General features: G+C 39.6%; 1 protein-coding gene across 1 annotated transcript in view; it reads right to left on the bottom strand.

The window, feature by feature from the left end:
* The window catches only part of robo3 (roundabout, axon guidance receptor, homolog 3 (Drosophila)), an 81406-nt gene that overhangs the window by 53299 nt on the left and 9182 nt on the right, over nucleotides 1-18925 (bottom strand). The window contains exon 2 of the mRNA XM_088320792.1: nucleotides 10316-10642. Within this exon, the coding sequence (XP_088176918.1) occupies nucleotides 10316-10642 (327 nt within the window). The remainder of the gene's footprint in view (nucleotides 1-10315; nucleotides 10643-18925) is intronic.

The raw sequence follows: 18925 nt of genomic DNA, 5'->3' as shown, positions 1-18925 counted from the left end.
ACTGATCAATATACTAATACAGCAATTTATTTTTAATTGTATGGGGCAACTCTTTCCCTTTCAGTAGTTTTATTCCTGTGCGCCTTATAGTCTGTTGCAAAGTATGTATGAAAAAAATTTCACATTGGACTATCCACAGTGCCTTATAGTGTGGAAAAACGGTATATTCGCACAGGCATTCAATCTGTGTTCACTCATGGCAATATATGTTTAGGGCCATGGTCCCAACGGAGTCCCCCATCTGAAGCCTACACCAGCCTAAGTCATTACCCAGAGTGGCCCCCCTCTGATCCCTATCAACTATTGCACAGTAATGAAACGGCCGACACAGGATATTGCTGAAGGGTTAGGGCTAGAGAGGAATTGGGGCTCTTGATGAGACAGATGTCTGCACTGCTGATCCCCCTCCAGCCCAAATTCAAACTGTAGCTACTTTCCCTCTGGCTTCTAAGCATCATACATCAGAGTGGATATTTTCCACTGTTACTTTCAGACCACTGGGAATCAAGTGGGTAATTTGTGAAAAGTGGATGCATCGGGATGTCAGCTTTAAAGCTACAATTGTTTGACCACAAAGTAGCGTGGTCTGGTTGGTGCTGGCAGTCTCAGGCCTTTGTTTGGATGGAGGCTAGAAAACTCGTAAGCATACCCCAGCATCTCAAATCAGAATCAAACACGGAGACAACCAGTCCAAACAAATCAGTGAATTTACTTGAATGACCTTGGAATTTGCTTGAATGAGTATAGAATTGTACCCTTTCTAGTCACAGTCAACGATGTGCATGATTGATTAGTGCTTATGTTTTCCAGGACAATACCCAGAAAAATATTTTTAAGACACAAAATGGATATGCAGTGTCTCGGCTCCAGGGTTAAAAATTGATCTCCCTTGCGTGTGTTTACAAGATTTGGCCGTACGAGGATAACCAAAAGCATAGGCTTACACTATAAATGGATGGATATAACTGTGACATCCACTCTACATAACTGGATACACATGTAGCATTTTTGCCATCTAGACACAAAACGGGGAAATAAATACACACAAGGCTTTTTTAGCAATAAGGCCGGGTTTTGATGTATCATTTGTCTCTGTACTACACGTTCCACAGTGCTTTGTGGAATAAAATATCCTTAATGAGGCAAACTGCACTTGCGCACAAACAATTGGAGTACTGGAATTCGTTTACATGCAGGGTAAAAAAAGGACTACCGTACTTTCATGACCATAAAGCGCACATAGATCCTTATCGTCCGGTGCACCATGGGTCAAGTAAAGCGGCGGACGAAGACCAGCTCGGTGTCCTTATGTTTGGGAGCCCGCCCCTAAGACTGGAACAAGGCTTACAACATTTTTGGGGTGAAATCCCAGGTTTTTGTGAGATTGTTAACATTTTCAACTAAATGCAACCTGTATGCGATTTCCTGTAACTTTTATGTGTCTCTGAACGCCACCACGTCCCGCTTGCGCAGAGGAGGACGCGTATTGTCACATGCGATCCACTGTTTGCGGAACTAGTCATGGATGCCAACGCCTTCGCGTATGTAGCATTTTAAAAGTTATTGTTATCAACTATTGTTTTCGTTTCATGAAACGGTCATTATTCCACCCGGACCAGGGCTACGGTGGCGCAGAAACTTTCAGCGGATTATTAAAAGAAGAATGGATTGTCGACGTTTGGGCTAACGTGTCTGCCGGGACTACTGTTCGAGCTTTTGGAAAGTGACTCTGATAGTGACTTTGAAAGTGAAGAAAGTTAACCTTTTTTTAAAGATTTAGCAAGGCTGTTTTGGTCTGGAGACAGAGGATGAGGAGTATGTTTTGTTTGATATGGATTACTGGTTTCAAAAAATGTGAGCACCTATCGTCCAGTGTACCCAGTGTAGTGGTAAATGCAGAAATAGAACCAGCTAATGAGACTGAGCCTTTTAACACGGTGTGCCCTATGGTCCTGAAAATATGGTAATTCAACCATTGCGATTGGAATACTCGCAGTCGGATTACATCTTAATCCGATTTACACAAACGGAATACTGGCAATATACTATTTCCAATCAGATTATATCTTGCGTGTAAATATACCCAATTTCATGTTTTAAAGGTAGGAAAACAAAGGTCATAATTAGTACAAATATTAAGTCGTCAAAACTGAAGATAACAAATTGTACATTTTTACTTGGCTAGCATTGCCAAGGGTTGTTTTTTGACTTGATACATATAGCGAAGGTCATTCCCACATGTTGGCTAGCCAACATTGCTATTAAGATTTATTTTCTTCAAGATCATCCGTTAGGTTTGCTGATCAGGACAAAAGTCAGGCACCAAATAGTGGTGATCATTCAAAATCCTCTACAAAATATTTGCAGCCCTCTATAAAGTCTCTGTTAAAACGAACGACTAAATGAAATTTCAAGGATTCCTTCAGGGCGGCTGGGTTTGAACCTTTTTGCTTTGGGAGCCTTTGTTAAAGATCAATGTCTGAAGTTTTTTCTTTCATTGGAATCACCTCGCTTGATTTTATTTTTGTTCCTCTGCGCGAGGGATGGTCAGCCAGCACTCATTACAACCACAACAACTGCCCCTAGGCTATCCATCCCATCCCTCAAAATGACACACTAAGTCCCAGATTGCTCCCAAAAATATGTAGAGAGATTCCGATTCGTTACTTGAAATGTTTCCAAAAATCAAGAAACATAATGAACATGTGCTGCCAGATTGATAGAGGTGGATACCGAGAGGCTCTTATGCGTGTGATTAACACCACAAAATACCGGCAGTGCAATACTTTAATTTGCTTAGCAGATCTCTAGAAATCCAATTATTTGCCACAAAGCAGAAATTAGATCTACGAGTCATTGTGATGCATCACACGCAGATGCTAAGGCAGATGTCAAGGCTTTGATTATGACAATAACAATCATCAGGAAAACATTGAATTTAATATATATGTCATGTTACGATTCTGGTTTACGCTTTACTGTGCAAGAGTCATCATGAGCAGCATAGCTTGTTTTTAGCGTTAGCTTAGCCGCACACTTCTGTGTACATTAAACATACTAACCTAACACAAACTAACATCACATACTTACCAGGATGAATGTCTTACAACATTAGCTTAGCCTCAGTGTGGCGTCAGTTTAGCTTTAACTTAGGGTTAGCTAAGTGTTAGCAGTGTATCTTAGCGTAAACATATCTAACTTACACAAAATAACCCCACACAAGATGTTCTTCAAACATACAAAGACGAAAGTCAACACTAGCTGATGATTAATGCCAACCTCATACTTTTCTTTTCCTCTTCTTTACGGCTGCCTCATTGGTGGTGAAATGAGGAACATATCGAGTCAGTGGAACAGCACCTTGACCTGAAGCATGTCATCAACTGCATCGCCTGAGATGGGAAGCTGCGTCTTTGTCTGTCTTGGACTTTTTGGACAATTTTTCATATTACTTGTTTTTTTTAAATGATGCTCACTATGTTTTAAAGTATTAGCCAATGCAACATCTACTGCAACCTGGTCATCCTGGAAGGCGGATTAACTTGTGTGGCCCCTTCTCAAGGTTTCTTGTTTTCCTCATGCGGAGGTTTTTGTGTTTGTCCTTGCCCGCATGTCGGTTTCAGACAAGAGGATGGTGTCATTGTGGCCTGTTTAGTCCTCTGAGACACTTTGTGATTAAGGGCTATACAAAACAAATGTAACTTGACTACACAGAAAATCTCAAACTTACAATGGCATAGTGCTAGCTTAGCGTTAGCCGCTCACCATTGAGTACATTAACTTATTCAATGCAGGGCGTTTCTCTCAAATGGGAAGTGCGGGTGCCAGTCAATATCTGCCATTTTGACTTTTTTTTGAAGACCGACAATATTTTGTTCTACAGCTATTTGGGCATAGGGCATATCAAATGAAAGCTTCACTCTCATCTTTCACTATAAAAAATAAGGCCGTTTACCATTGGTAATAAACAACAGTTGAACATTGTTAATATCTTGAAAATACGCGTTTCCAAGAAAACTTCTGAGGAAAACGGCTTTTGGTGAAAGGATTTTAAGCACAACTTTCAGTACGGTCATTTTTTTCCCCTTGCATTTATGTTACCTCGAATATTTAATCGATGCTTTCGACAAACACAAGGGCACTTTGCTTGCAAAATAACATTTTATTGCTAGAACACTGAACTTATGATGTTTTCGGTGACGTAATAAAACGATTTTGATCACTCACGGGCCACCCACACACTCTCAATCCCTGATAGAGGAAGCATCACGGAAAAACGGGCTCCTCGTTGTGTGGATGAAGATCTGATCAAAGTCATTCCTGCCATCTAGTGGTGATATACCATACTGAAATAATTCCCAGAGGCATGATGCTTTCTGATTAACAGCACCACAACCTTTAGAATAGATTTATAAAGTAAAACAAAGCAAAAAACGTATCTTTACTTTTGGAACTCAGAGACAATGCTTCTGAAAACATATTTATACATTATGGCACTGAATGAGTTGAACACACAAAACTAACAAAAACTAGGTTCTGTACAATGCTTTATTTTGTTTAATCACTGTCAAATATCTGAAATTGAATGAAGTGGTCAAATATGAGATATTGCCGCATGGGCGATTGGGGGCATTGATGACGGGGTTATCAATCAAGGCGTTTTGTTTCATGGCTTCTTAATCCCTAATAAATGGCAAAGCCTTGCTGGACAGCAGTGTCCTGTCACATTTGGAGTGTTGTGAAGGGGGATGGGATAATGGTCGATGGTGAGCTGGAGAGGGGGGGATTACTTGGCAGTAGCACAGACTACAGCAAATATGGCTGTGGGCCCCACATGCAGCCGTCGATGGGGGTCTCTTATTATCAATCACAAAAACACATGAGTAAGAGGGTGGGTGTTTCTGTATTATCAAGCAAATGGCACATGGGAATGATAAAATGCTGCAGCCAGGAATAAATGGTCCTGATCACCACCTGCCACTTTTGGGGCCTTGGGATACCTGTTCAATCTACGAACAGGAAATTATGGGTTTTGGACTATAAGGCAGACTTGCATTTGTAATGGTTGCAATCCCTATCAGACTTGCCGATTTTTTTTAATGTAAAGAAATTCACACATTTACCTTTCCAATTTGGATTCATCACAAAACATTGAACAATATTCGACCAGCAATTAAACAGTTATTTCATTGTTTCCCTAAACAAAAATGAAAATACAATTAAGTTGGAAAATATCAGTTATGTTAAGGACAGAGATTCTTAACTGGTCTGACTTGAAGAGCCACCATTTCATATTAGTCCAAACAGCAAACTGGCAGCTTATGTAATCTCCTTTGCATGTGTCCTATATTAAAAACAGAACAAATTATCAATCAATAAGTATTAAGAGGTTAAAATATTCAAAAAAATGTAATGTAAACAATGAGGATATGTTCCATTATTATTTATTGAAATATGGCATATTGAAAAATTGTACTCATTACAACTATGTTTATTGTTTATTTTGACAACATCTATTGCAGCCTGGTCGGCCTAGAAGGGAGATTACCTTTTGTGTGGCCCCTTCTTATGATTTTCAACATTTTCCTTGGCCACATGCAGATTTTAGATCAGGGTATGGTGTCATTGTGGCCTGTGCAGTCCTTTGAGACGTTTTGTGATTAAGGGCTACACAGATAAAGGAGACTCACTTCAGTTCTGCATTAAACTCTCGGGTTTACAGTTTCCATGCAAATATGCCTTATTTTTAAATGTTTGTGATCCCAGACTAATGCATGGCTTCAAATTAAATAATTGACTGCATTTTTGTTATTTTTTTCCAAGGTACAGTGAAGAAAAGACAAGACAATGTTTTGGTCCAAATTTGCTGTCACTTGCCTGACCCCGTTTTAAACTGGATTACAAGAAATCCTATTTTTAGGATCAATAAAACCATTATCTAAAAGCTGCCTAAAACTCCTTAAAGCTTTGGGGCTTCAGATTGCCGCATACCTACGAACATTTAAACTTTAAAGTGATGTCTCTATTATTTTGTTTGATAGTGTAGAATAGATGTGTTTAAAAAACTGATGAGAGCTCTGGGAGTGTATTAGTGAGCCAAGACAGCATTACTATTAAGTCAAGTCACATTATTTGTATACCCCTTAATCACAAAACGACTCAACGGATTGCACAGGTTACAATTACACCATCCCTTTATTTTCACTATACATAACCATTCTAAGTAGGTTCTAAAAAAAGTAGATATTTACTGTTTGAGTGGTCTATTTTTATTATAAATGGCTTTTGACACTCATATTGCATGGAGTTGGATTGTCTATAAATGAGGTGGAGTTGCAAAAGTAATGCATGTATGGAAATGTTAACAAGAGCAATAAAAACCACAGAAGCCAGTAGACTGTTCAACGATGCAGGAACCTTGAGGGGCCCCTGCAACAATACTATTTCAGGGGTGGTCGAAGCTCCTGTATGTGGCCAGCTAATAAAGCAATTGTCTGGCCTCGAGAAGAGGATTACTTTCATCTAGAAATAGCGGATGTCGTGTGCCTCATTGATTTGGAGTAAAAGAGCCATTGTAAATTGGAACACTTCCTTTGTGAAGCAAATTATGCCCTTTTTGCCTTATTGCCTTACTAAGTACTGCTTTTAGATGTGTGTCTGGGAAGCTGGAACTAGTTTTTACACTGCAACAATAAGCAACTTGAGGGAAAATTCAACAAAATGTGGTCAGAGAAGCAAATCACACACTACGTTCCATAAAGTCTCGTCCACAATTTATGCATGCAACCAATCATAAAAACAGTATTTTATCCTTCCTACTTTTGATCACTACAACAAACTAGCTTGATACTTAAATCAAAATCTACCACTGTGGAGCCTCTGCCGTGAAGTGGATACAACTTCACAAACTTTCAATTCTTGACAACTGTGTAAGTAACTGTGTCTAAAATTGGTGAGATTTCTGAACCCATGGAATAGAAATTAGCTATTGACAGGCACTTAGATAAGCATGTAAAGTCTTCTGATGAATACTTTCCTGCACAAGACTCATTTACAGCATGGGCGAGACTGCCGTTCAACTTTGATTTTGGGGCAGCAGAAGTCAATGAGGAATACAGTACATTAACAAAAACATTGAAAATCAGCGGAACCAGGTTCAAAAGCAACTCTACAGCATTACGCTCTCAACGTTTTGGTGTCAACAAATCGAAAAAAAAATCAAGTAAGCCCTGGAGTTTTATTTATACCATTTGTTACAACATGTATTTGCGATCAATTCTTTTCAAGGATACTGGACACGCGAACAACAAAAAGGAAGCAACTTTGCTGTGACGCCACGTATACCTTATCGGTTCTCTCAAAGACAACACCAGAAGCCACCCTGATTTGCAGTTCTGTAATTTATTGTGAGTACATTTACTTTGTTGATTTGTTCTGCACGGTTCATTTTGTGCACCATAAGAAAACTATATGTCTTAAATTAAAAAAAACATATTTTACTTTGGACGAAAATAGTTCGGTGAATGCACATATGAAATTGGTGGGGTTCGGTAGCTCCAACAAGGTTAAAAAACACTGTTCTAAAGGAAGGGTGATTCCACCTTTCTCAGCTATTTGATAAACCATCTTATCCCTCTGTGTTTCCGCATCTATTTGCATGATTTTCATTCATGCTTCACTAATGGAATTGCAGCTTCATATTGTCTTAAAGTCCAGTGTTCTGGGCTCAAGTGAGTAGCTGAAGTGAGGTCACGTGCCCTAGGTTTAACCCCCTATGTGTGGTCTGGCTTTTGGCAAGAGTCAGAGCCAGACTCACTTGCCAAAGCTCCCATAACGGCATAGTCATAAATTAATTAGACAGTACTAAAGGTGATCGTGAATAATGACCAGTGCATGTATCTGCATTATAAAGGGTCAGTAGTACAATAGCAAAGGGTGGGGGAAACCCAGGGTTTGTTTGTGTGTATTTGAGCGAGCAACGGATTTGGCTACTGCTTTTCTACAACAGGTGGTGAGGAATAGATTTAACCTCCTCCCCCTTTAACCAGAACAATAAAAAGCACTTATTCCAACTTTTATGTACAATGACCCTCATTATCTCTCTCAACTGCACCATCAGACACATTAAATATCTATTCCAGACAGGGATTTCATAGATTTCTAAACTTTTTCATATGGATTATGCACACATACATGATACAGTTGATCCTTGCACTATTATCATGATGCTTTACAATTGGCAAGTCTACTAATACTAACATATAATTAAATAAAGTTTTTTACAATAAAAAGCAGTTGATTTCATAGCACACTCTGTATTACGCACAAAAAACACGAATTTGTCTTTAGAACATTAAAACAAAAATTGTGCTTGTTTCAAAGCAGAAGTGACCATTTTTTACCAAAACGGAAATCTAATGCAATTGTAGCAGTTTATCCACCCACAAAGATAATTAGTCTTGCTTAAATAAAAAAATAGCCCTTAGACTGAAATACTAGTCTTGATTCAAGATTTCTTGTTGTTTAAATTTGAAAAAGCGGTAGATTTAAGAAAAAAATTCTGTAGGCGTTTTTAAGCGAAATAATTGCCAGTCTAACATGTAAAACAGTAGTGTTGGTCGTTATGCTCTACCTTGTAAATATGGCATCGTTTTATCTTACTTTTCCTCTCTTAATTATGTGTTACATGTTTATCTTGTTAAACCTGAAGTGCCATGTCTGATCTTATTGTAAACATCATTTACCATGTTTTTATCAAGAAAAATACGGACAATTATAATTCATTTCTAATTCTAACAAACAGATATGTCAAGTTAATTTCGTGTTTCTAATTGATAAGTTCAATGTTTGGTAAACACTGAAAATAAGGAGAGAAGACATCAATACATTTTGAACATGCAAGGAGAACAGAGCAGTCAAAGCATTCAATAATAAATTCCAATCTGTTCTAAAGGCCCTCCCCTGAGCAGTTTATTTTTTATTAAAACTCTTTTGTTACAAAAGCAGAGCCGCCCTAAAGTGTGTGGTAATCAAACAACAACAGCCTGATTGGCTGATAGTGACAATGATGTAAAGAGTGCATAATAGTCAAAACAACAAATAACAGTGAAGTATTGTAGTCAAAACAACAAAATGTCATCCTGTGCGACCTCCTGCGCAGGTCTTTAATATTGAAAACAAAATAAACTCATCAGTAATGTAAATGATTATAATTTTATGAGTGAATCACGAATAAAAACAAAGATTTAATTTTCACCAATCTTTCTATTATTATGCTTGTGAGCTCTGGATCGTGAGTTGACAGACCGCTGTGCCAAATAGGTATTGATTTTCGGCTGTACTAGGGATTCATTTCTGTAAAAGATGGTAACCCACCTAAAGGTCAGAGAGTTAATTCTTTCGATTGAAGCAAAATTGATTTATTACTCCAAGATCAATGTGGTTGGAGTTTGTTGACAGCGTGGAAAATTAAAGCCATTTCTTCTCCCTCTACACTAAGGATAGCTTCATAAAGGTAAAGGCAAAGTGGGCAATGCAATGTTACATGTCGAAGTGTCCTTGGGTAAGACACTGAACCCCTAATGCCCCCAATAACCAGGTTAGTGCCTTACATGGCTGCACGGCCGCTATTGGGAAATGTGAAGCACACTGTAAAGCGCTTTGGGAAGTCTTGACTTGAAAAGCGCTATATAAATGCAGATCATTTCATTTCATTTCATCTCAGTACACTTAACCAGTTGAAGACATATGATGGATGCCAAGGAGGACAGATGCCTGATCTATAGGACACCAACAAAAGTGGACTGGGTCACCTTAGGATTGTACAAACAAAAATTGTGGTTTAGTTTTGATGTGTCGCCGGATCTTACACCTACTCACAAATAGTAGCTTAACATCTCTTCGTAGCAGAGTCAGGCATTCTCGCAACATCGAGGGCAGTGAGGGGACAAATGTGTTACAAAGGAGGCATTCAATTTTGCAACTCTGCTGTCGTTACTACTTGGTAGGTAAATTTGGTCAAATGTAACCATGAACAACCAAAGCTCTCACTGTAGTCTCGACATCATCGACCTTATAGTCCGGTGCGCCTGCTGTTTGATAAAATATATGACTAAAAACTATATTGGGGTGTTTTGCCTTATATTTTGGTGCGAATTACAGCACAGAAAAAATATTGTATTTAAATATAAAAATATAGTGTTGAATAAAACAAGTTTAAGAGACTCCGTGGGACCATAAAAACCTTGATGGCGAGCCAAAAATTCCGTATGAATTGGAGACACTGCACTTCTATAAGGAAAACAAAATCACTTACTTGCCACTTCCAGTGAAGCATTCCGGCTGACTGCCTCACCCAGGTAGTTTCGTGCTACACACACATAGACCCCTTCGTCAGGCTTACTCCGCCGACCATGCACAATTCGTAGGAAGAAGAGGGAACCGGTGGGTAGAAGCATCCTGTGAGAGCGAGGGTCTTCACGGTCCGTCTCGACTCGGTCACCATCTTTGTACCACTCCACTGTGGGAATTGGGCGCCCCTCTGCCTTACAGTTGAGGGTGGCAGGCTCCCCTTTGGACACGATCAAATCAGATGGGTGCTCAACAATTCGCGGAGCAGCATCTTCCAGCCTTGGTCGAGATCCTGGGAAAAATCATACGAAATTACTGCAAGAAATCTTTGAATGACAGCTTTATTTCATAAGTTCCTCTAAAGCAGGGGTGTCCAAACTTTTCAGAAAGCGTGGCAGATTTTGTCAGCTGAAAATGTGTGAGGGTTGACTATTCAGCCTTGCATTATTTGAACAGCTTTTAATAAAATCACCCTCCGTGAAAGGTTAGCAGTTTTTGGCGATCAGCGTCGCAACCTTGTAGCTCGCCTTTGTAGCATTTTCATTTGAATCACAGGATTTCGTGAAAAAACAGCTTCCAGTTGCTTCACCCTTTCACAGTGTTCATTTCCAGTTAGCTTTTTCTAGTCAGCATGTTTCGTCTGGCAGTACCTCTTTATATTCTTTGAATACAGCCACAGTCTCTTGGTAAACTAGGCAGATGCAGTTGTTTTGGATTTTGGTGGAAAAAAATACTGCAATTTACACATGTACTGGAAGAGGCGGCCCTTACAGTCAACTTTCCTTTTTTTATTTACAGTTGCCGTGTCGTAAATAGGTTGGGCTAAACTTCTGACAGAAAGCTACTGCTATCATCTGGTGAAATGTAGATTGTTTTTTTTGGGGGGTAAGAAAGCATTTTATTCTGCAGTCAACATCCCTGGCTAATCACATTATTAATTTTATAACAGAGCCCGGGACAGTAAAAACTTGATCACGGGCTGTAAAGGGTCCCAGGGCAAGACTTTGGACATTCCTCCTCCAAAGATAACGCATGCATGCCAACCTTTTGACATTGAAAAGCGGTGGAATTTATTGTGAAGTCTATATTTGCCAGTGAAACACAAAAAAACATGTGCTTGTTCAAAACTTTTACCAAAACTGATATCTAATGCGATTGTTGGAGCAGTTTATTCATGCAAAAAAGACTTAGTCTTGCTTCAAAATACATCAGCCGTAGAAAAAAGATAAATCTTGTCTTTGTCAAGATTTTTTTACATTACATTTGAAAAAGCGGTATATATATATATTTTTTTTAAATCAGTAGGCATTTTTAATTTCAAGAACCACCTGGACAACATTGGGACTTTTTTTTGTTTGGGGGATTTCGAACATTGGATTTGGAGCTTTTTCATAGCATATGTAACTAGCTGGTCAGAAAAGGTTAGTGTCACAATCCTGCACCCAGACTTCCCTTTCTCTGTTTATTACTATTTTTCTCACTCTTTCCTTTCTCTCTCAACCTTACCTTATTTGGTCAACCACTTCAGGCTTCATTTTCCTCCTCACAGCTTCAATTGCTTTAATTTCCTTCTAATCACAACTCTCTCTAGTAACTATTGAGACACTTCGTCTCCCTGGCTCTGTGCTAGTTTTTTTGTCATGTTATGTTTTAGCCTTTTGTTATTCCATCGTACCGAACCCTTGCCTGCTTTCCCGGATCACGAGTTATACCTGACAAACTTTTGGACTGTTGCCTTTGGTGTTTGGACTGCACCTCGGACAACGATTGTTGCCTCGCTACATGAGTTCCTGTGTACTGAATCCTGACTGAATAAAAGACCACCATCCGCTGTATTAATCAGTGTTTCTGCACTTTGCTTCCACATCACTCTAAGTGCATTCTGGGTTCCTAGAGTGAGCGCAAGCATCAGCAGGACATAACCTTTGAGAGCTGAGTCTTCAATTTTGCAGTTAGCATAAGCCGTGTGGAAATGTAAAGTAGTAGCTTTAAGTATAGAAGACCACCACGAGGGTATGAGTCAAATATGAAGAGAAAGTTTGGCTCAAAACCAGTGATGATCAGCGTTTTAAGATGACACGTCTCCTATCCCAAGACATTTAAAGCTGATGAAAAGACCTCACTTGGCAGAAAATCTCCCATTAATCAAAGATATTGCAAAGTAAGAAGAAATGAACTAACATCCTCAGTCTACTACTGTGATTTTGAAAAGTTTTATCACGCCAGAAAAGAGTACAATTGATTCCAAAGCCATGCTCGTAAGCCAAAATTCTCAGATCATTATTTATCTATCCACGCATGTCAAACTCAGTCTGGCTCGGGAGCCGAATCCACACTTTCTGTTCTCAGGTGGGCTGGATCAGTCAAAAATTTCAAAGCCAAATATTTAGCTTTGTTTTTCAGTACTATGCTTTTTCATTTAGCCTATATTTATAGCCTACTCTACAAATTATAATCAAGGCTGATCAGGGATCTTTTCTAAGCACAACATATCTATCACAAACAATGAATGTGTTAACAATTTGTTCATTCTAACAGTTGAGTAAAAGCAGCTTTACATCCGAACCAACTTTCCACAAACATAAGAAACATAAACAAACTCAAGTGGGAATAAAAATATGCTTGCTTCAATTGTCATGGTGGAAACATATGTTGGCCTGGAGAGGGATGGGCGCCACCAGGCTGTACTTGCCCAAGACACACACGATCCTAGAGGTTAAGGGATCCAACCAACCAAGCAAATTGTCATGCGGCTTTAAAATAAATGAAAAAGATATACAAAATAAGAGTTTCAGCAGTTAACTGGTAATAACGTCAGATCAAACTACTAGACTGGGCCTACTGCAGCTGAGGAAATACTGAACTGGGTAAGACACTGAACCCCCAATACCCCCAATAAGCAGGTTAGCGCCTTACATGGCTGCACAGATCACGGCCGCTATTGGGAAATGTGAAGCACAATGTAAAGCGCTTTGGGAAGTCATTGACTTGAAAAGCGCTATATAAATGCAGATCATTTCATTTCATTGAACATTCTGGTCTTCTACAGTAAACCAGATTGGACGTCAGCTCTTTTACATCTTTACTTGTCTCTAGCAGTGGGGAGGAGCATTTGATTCTTATTCATTAAAAATAATAGGAAGAATAATAACTTGATCGAAATGAGCTCGAGACTTGCTTTTATTTTGTTTTACTCCGAGATTCACAGCGGCCCGTATGTTTGACATGTGTGATCGATCCGCATGGAAATCAATTGTAATGCCACATTACACTTACAATTTCCACAAAAAACAAGTATTATGATTCAAAGTATCAAGTTTTAACTTAGTTGGACTTTTTGGTTTGCATGTGATGAAATGAGCTAAATTGTCATTAAAAATTAATTTTCAGATGGGGTGGTGTGTGGCATAAGGTTGTAAAGATAGACATTTGTCAATGTTGTATAGTTGAGTAAAATAAATAAACAAGCAAATAACATAAATATACTATAAGCAACAAATTTGTATTTTATTTTTCTCTTGGGTGCTAAGTTGTCCTGTTTCATCTTAAACAATGATTTTTTATTGACTTTCAGTACACTTCCTGCCTCTGATTCCCTGCACTTTGATCCTCGTCTCGTCAACATCTTTACCAAAAATTGTGACTTTTTTACAGTCATTACTTCATAAGAAAAAAATATATATTCTTGTTATAAACCTGTGTATATTTGTTTTTTTTTTCTTAAATTGCTGCAAACAGGTTTTGAAAGTTATAATTGCTAGCATTTAAATGTGGAGTTTTTTCAGTACAGTATTTGGAAAAATGGACCAATAAATTGACTTTGACAATAGTTTAACATTGAGCTAAACGTTTTATTTTAAGGTAAAGCTCTACATGTTTTTTAATACGAAACATTACTACAACTACGAATTTGGTTTACTGTTTAGTTTGACAGTTGACTTTCAAAGTGGTACAACATTAAGCCGCCAGCTCGGTGGCCTAGGGGGTATGGCGCCCGCCCCGAGACTGGGAGGTTGTGGTTCAAGCCTCGGCCGAGTCATACCTAAGACTTAAACATTGGTACCCGTTGCCTCCCTGCTTGGTGTTCAGCATTAGGGGTTGGAATTGGGGGGTTTGGTCACCTAATAACAAGTCGCCAAAAGTTAAGGTAATTTCCAGAGAGGCTTAGGTTTGAAAGAATAAACTCAAATCAATTTCCTCGTACTTTAAACTGTACAGTACAAGCAGTGGCATTGACGTGTTAAACAGGAAAGACTGAATCCTCTGAAGACCAATTACCTCCTGATAAACAAACTTGTAATTCTCATAAGATACCTAGCTGCAAAAAAAAACTTGGACAAGGATGGTGTGAGAAGACAATATCAAAATTAAGTTATGATTTGGCAAATGTATGCAGGTATGTAGATATGACAAGCATGCTCATTGGAGAACAGAAGTACATTTTAAAGGCCTAAATATACTGAAGCTGTGTTGGGGGAGTTGGATGGTTGGAAGCTAGTGGCAATTCAAGCTGATGCATTAAGCACAAGCTAAAATTGTACTGCCACTTCTCTTTTTGCAGACTGAAAGCAGTTGCCGCAGGATGTCCCTGAAGTGGTAAATCAATTTTCCATCTAACACTGAAGAAGAAAACTTATAGTTGAAGTTTAAAACATTAATGCTGGAATATATAACTCGTGCCTCAGTAACATAAATCAAAAATATACCAAAAGAACTACTGAAATATTGAGACCAATCCTTACGTCTATTATATTCCACTTATCCGGGATAAGATTGCCTTTGGCAACAGCCTCAGCAGGGAAGCCCAGACCTCCCTATCCACAGCCACTTTGTCCAGTTCATTCGGCGGAATACAGAGGTATTCCCAATCCAGCCTACAGAGGTAGTCTCCCAGGGACTTCATGCCAGCGAGACATGGCCGGAAAACCTCCTATGGGAGAAGTCCAACTTCAGCCATCTTGACTTGCTCCTCTCAACACAGACGAGCAGCAGCCCTACAGTCACTCCCAGATGACACAGCTACTCACCCTATCTCCAAGCGAGAGCTTTAATGAATGAATGAATGAATGAATGAATGAATACTTTTATTTCGAACATAAAAATAAAAACAGGACAAAAACAATGAGTAAACAACAGAATAATGTCACATAACATGTTCGAAAAGGGGTAGTCAGAAGCAGATGCTTATTTTTCCTACCCCTTTATCTTCCCCACTAAATACATTCCACAAATCCTCCTTTCCTCTGATGTCTAATATAACAAAATCTCATGGATATACTTATTACATAGGTCAGATATCAATAATTATAATAGTTACAATAATCACATATTTTATACACTAATCTTCGCAATACCCATCCCTCAACGTCATAATGCGCATAATGTCACTGCGTCACCAGTGATAATAACAATAAAAATAAACACAATACTTATAATAACAGTTCTGATATAATAATAGCAACAATAACAAGTTAACCATAGTTTGAAATGCAGTATTTCCAATCTCCCTCATATCCCATTTTCTTCATCCCTGTATTTCGCCAGTAATGCTTTTTTGTATTTAAATTTGAGCTTACCCTGCAAAATAAACTAATTTCAGCTGCTTGTAACCGGGATCGTGTTCCTTCAGTCATGACCCACAGTCTTTGACCATTGATGAGAGTAGGAACGTAGAACGACTGTTAATTTAAGAGCTTTGCCCTTTGGCTCAGCTCCTTATCCAACACGACAGACCAAAAGAGGCGCCACATGACGGCAGATGCTGCATTGATCCGCCTACCCATCTCCTACTTCAATCCACCCTAACCCGTGAACAAAACCTCGAGATACTTGAACTCCTCCACCTGTAGAGTAGCTCGGGGCGGTAGAGCGATCGTCTTAGGATTAAGGGATCCCAGTTCGAATCCCGGCTTGTCCGTGTTACATGTCGAAGTGTCCTTGGGTAAGACATTGAACCCCTGATTACCCCCAATAAGCAGGTTAGCTCCTTACATGGCTGCACAGATCACGGCCGCTATTGGGAAATGTGAAGCACAATGTAAAGCGCTTTGGGAAGTCATTGACTTGAAAAGCGCTATATAAATGCAGATCATTTCATTTCATTTCATTTCATTTCATCTCAACGCCGACCCAGAAAGGGCATGCCACCATTGACCGAGTCCAACTCCTACTGGAAAAGAAATGTGACTTACCACTAGCAATGCAGAACAAACGCACTGGCACTTGTCAGACAGGAACACAACAGCGCGGATTTGAATTTCCGGTACCCAATACTGCCAAAGTATCCCATAAAGGGCTCCCTGAGGAGCAAGGTAAACTGCTTTCTCGAAGTACACAAAAAACATTTAGACTGGATGGGCAAACTCTGATGCACGCTCGAGGACCCTGCAGAGTGTGTTGGTCTCTGTGGCATTTTCTTGACATAGTGATTCATGCATTTTCAAACTGCGTTTCCAAAGATTTTTTTCATGACAACAAGTTTGTTGACTATCTTTGTAACATGATGTAGTGGGCTGCAGTGAACCATTTTTTTTACACTGAATGGCTATAAGTGCATAACTTTGGTTCGTTTCATTCTTTGCTGTACCTCCTACTGGCAGGAATCCTCGTTTGCACCGCCAAACAGGCAATTGTGTCCGCCCGCACTGCTTCAAAGCCGAGTTCAAGTTTAGTCTGAAGCCATGTCAGTAAACCTTAAGGTCTGAAAAATAATTGAACTTTTTTGGTGTGTGGCCCAAGGCCCAATACTGGTCTGTGGCCGGGTGGTTGGAGAACCCTGCTCTATGCATTTAACCCTTTTTTACCCCAAGTTAGTGAGCCAATTGGAAGATATTGCGACCAAGTAAATCATAAATTAAAATTATAGAAAGCAACACGGGTTGCACTATTCAAGCAGTCTCTCTGCAAATCCTACCACCTACACAGCCCCTGATTTCCTAAATCATAGCAGCGCTGAGCCAGCCATATATCATATAAAATCACACAGAGTATAAAAATCTGTTAACAGCAGTTCTACTGGGAAACGGATATACCTCTTGCCTCTTGGTCATATCCTCCGCAAATTTAATATCCACTTTCACTGCTTTGCTGATGACACCCAACTCTACCTCTCCTGCAAACCAAACTCCATACTCCCACCTCCCTCCCTCACCTCTTGCCTTTCCGAACTCAAAACATGGTTCACAACAAACTTTCTTAAATTAAATGCCAATAAAACAGAATTCCTCCTTCTTGGCACCAAATCCACTTTATCCAAAGTAAACAATTTCTCTCTCAACATCGACAGCTCCTTAGTGTCCCCCTCCCCCCAAGTCAAGAGTCTGGGTGTCATCCTGGATAGCATGCTTACCTTCCACTCACATATCAACACCATCACCCGCACTGCTTATTTCCACCTCCGCAATATTACCAGACTCCGCCCTTCCCTCACCCCCCGCACCACTGCTATTCTCGTCCACAGTCTTGTCACATCCCGCCTTGACTACTGCAATGCTCTCCTCTTCGGCCTTCCTCAAAAGTCCCTCCATAAAATTCAGCTGGTTCAAAACGCCTCTGCTCGCATCATCACAAAAACATCTTCCCAGCAGCACATCACCCCTGTTCTCCAACAGCTACACTGGCTTCCTATTCAGCATCGCATCAGCTACAAACTGATCCTATATACATATATGGCCATTCACAACCTGGCTCCTCCTTACCTGTCCGACCTTCTCCAGGTGCACGTCCCCACTCGCTCCCTCAGATCCTCGTCCTCCCTCCGACTGTCAGTGCCCCCTGCCCATCTAAGCACCATGGGAGCCAGAGCCTTCAGTCGCGCTGCTCCCAAGCTCTGGAACAATCTACCTCCGGACCTCCAAAACTGCACACCTCTCTCCACTTTTAAGTCCCGTCTAAAAACACACCTGTTCAGGACTGCCTACAACACATAGCTTCTCCATTTCCTATGTTTTTATGATTTTATGTCTTGTTTTTTTTATTATTTCGCTTACAACTTTTTAAATTGTATTTTTTCCATTGTCTGTACAGTGTCCTTGGGTGGCCTGAAAGGCGCTTTTAAATAAAATGCATTATTATTATTATTATATTATAAGCAGGATAGCAATTGCATGCCGAACTCCATAAGGATGCCCGAAAATAGAAAACATTAAAATGAATTTGTCAGAAGGCAAACTAAATATTATGTGTGTGAAAAACATAATGGGTGCAATTCTAAAATAAGCATTTCCCTTTTAAGAAATCATGTCCACCAGCTAGTCATCAAACATTGCGTCAGGAGATAACAAGGAGCTAAAAAATGGCCACCTGCCTCTGGTCCTTTGCTGCTTTTTATCGTCTCAACACTTGCGTAAGGCAACAACAGCTCTGCACCTGACACAGCTCTAAAGTCAGCTATTCACAGTAGCTGTCATAGTTAAAGGTCCTCAACACTGTGACTCCTTGACGTATTATTGACTCAAAATCCTTTTCACAGAGTAGTTTTTCTATTTTCAGAATTCAAGTGCCCGATATCACAAATATGTTAATCTTACTTGCCAAAAATAGAAAAGAAACACAACAAGACTATTTGGGATAGTTG

The sequence above is a fragment of the Urocampus carinirostris genome, chromosome 17 (assembly GCF_059441175.1).
Source record: "Urocampus carinirostris isolate Australia breed hairy pipefish chromosome 17, RoL_Ucar_1.0, whole genome shotgun sequence".
Taxonomy (NCBI): Eukaryota; Metazoa; Chordata; class Actinopteri; order Syngnathiformes; family Syngnathidae; genus Urocampus; species Urocampus carinirostris.
This window is presented reverse-complemented; position numbering and strand designations above follow the sequence as displayed.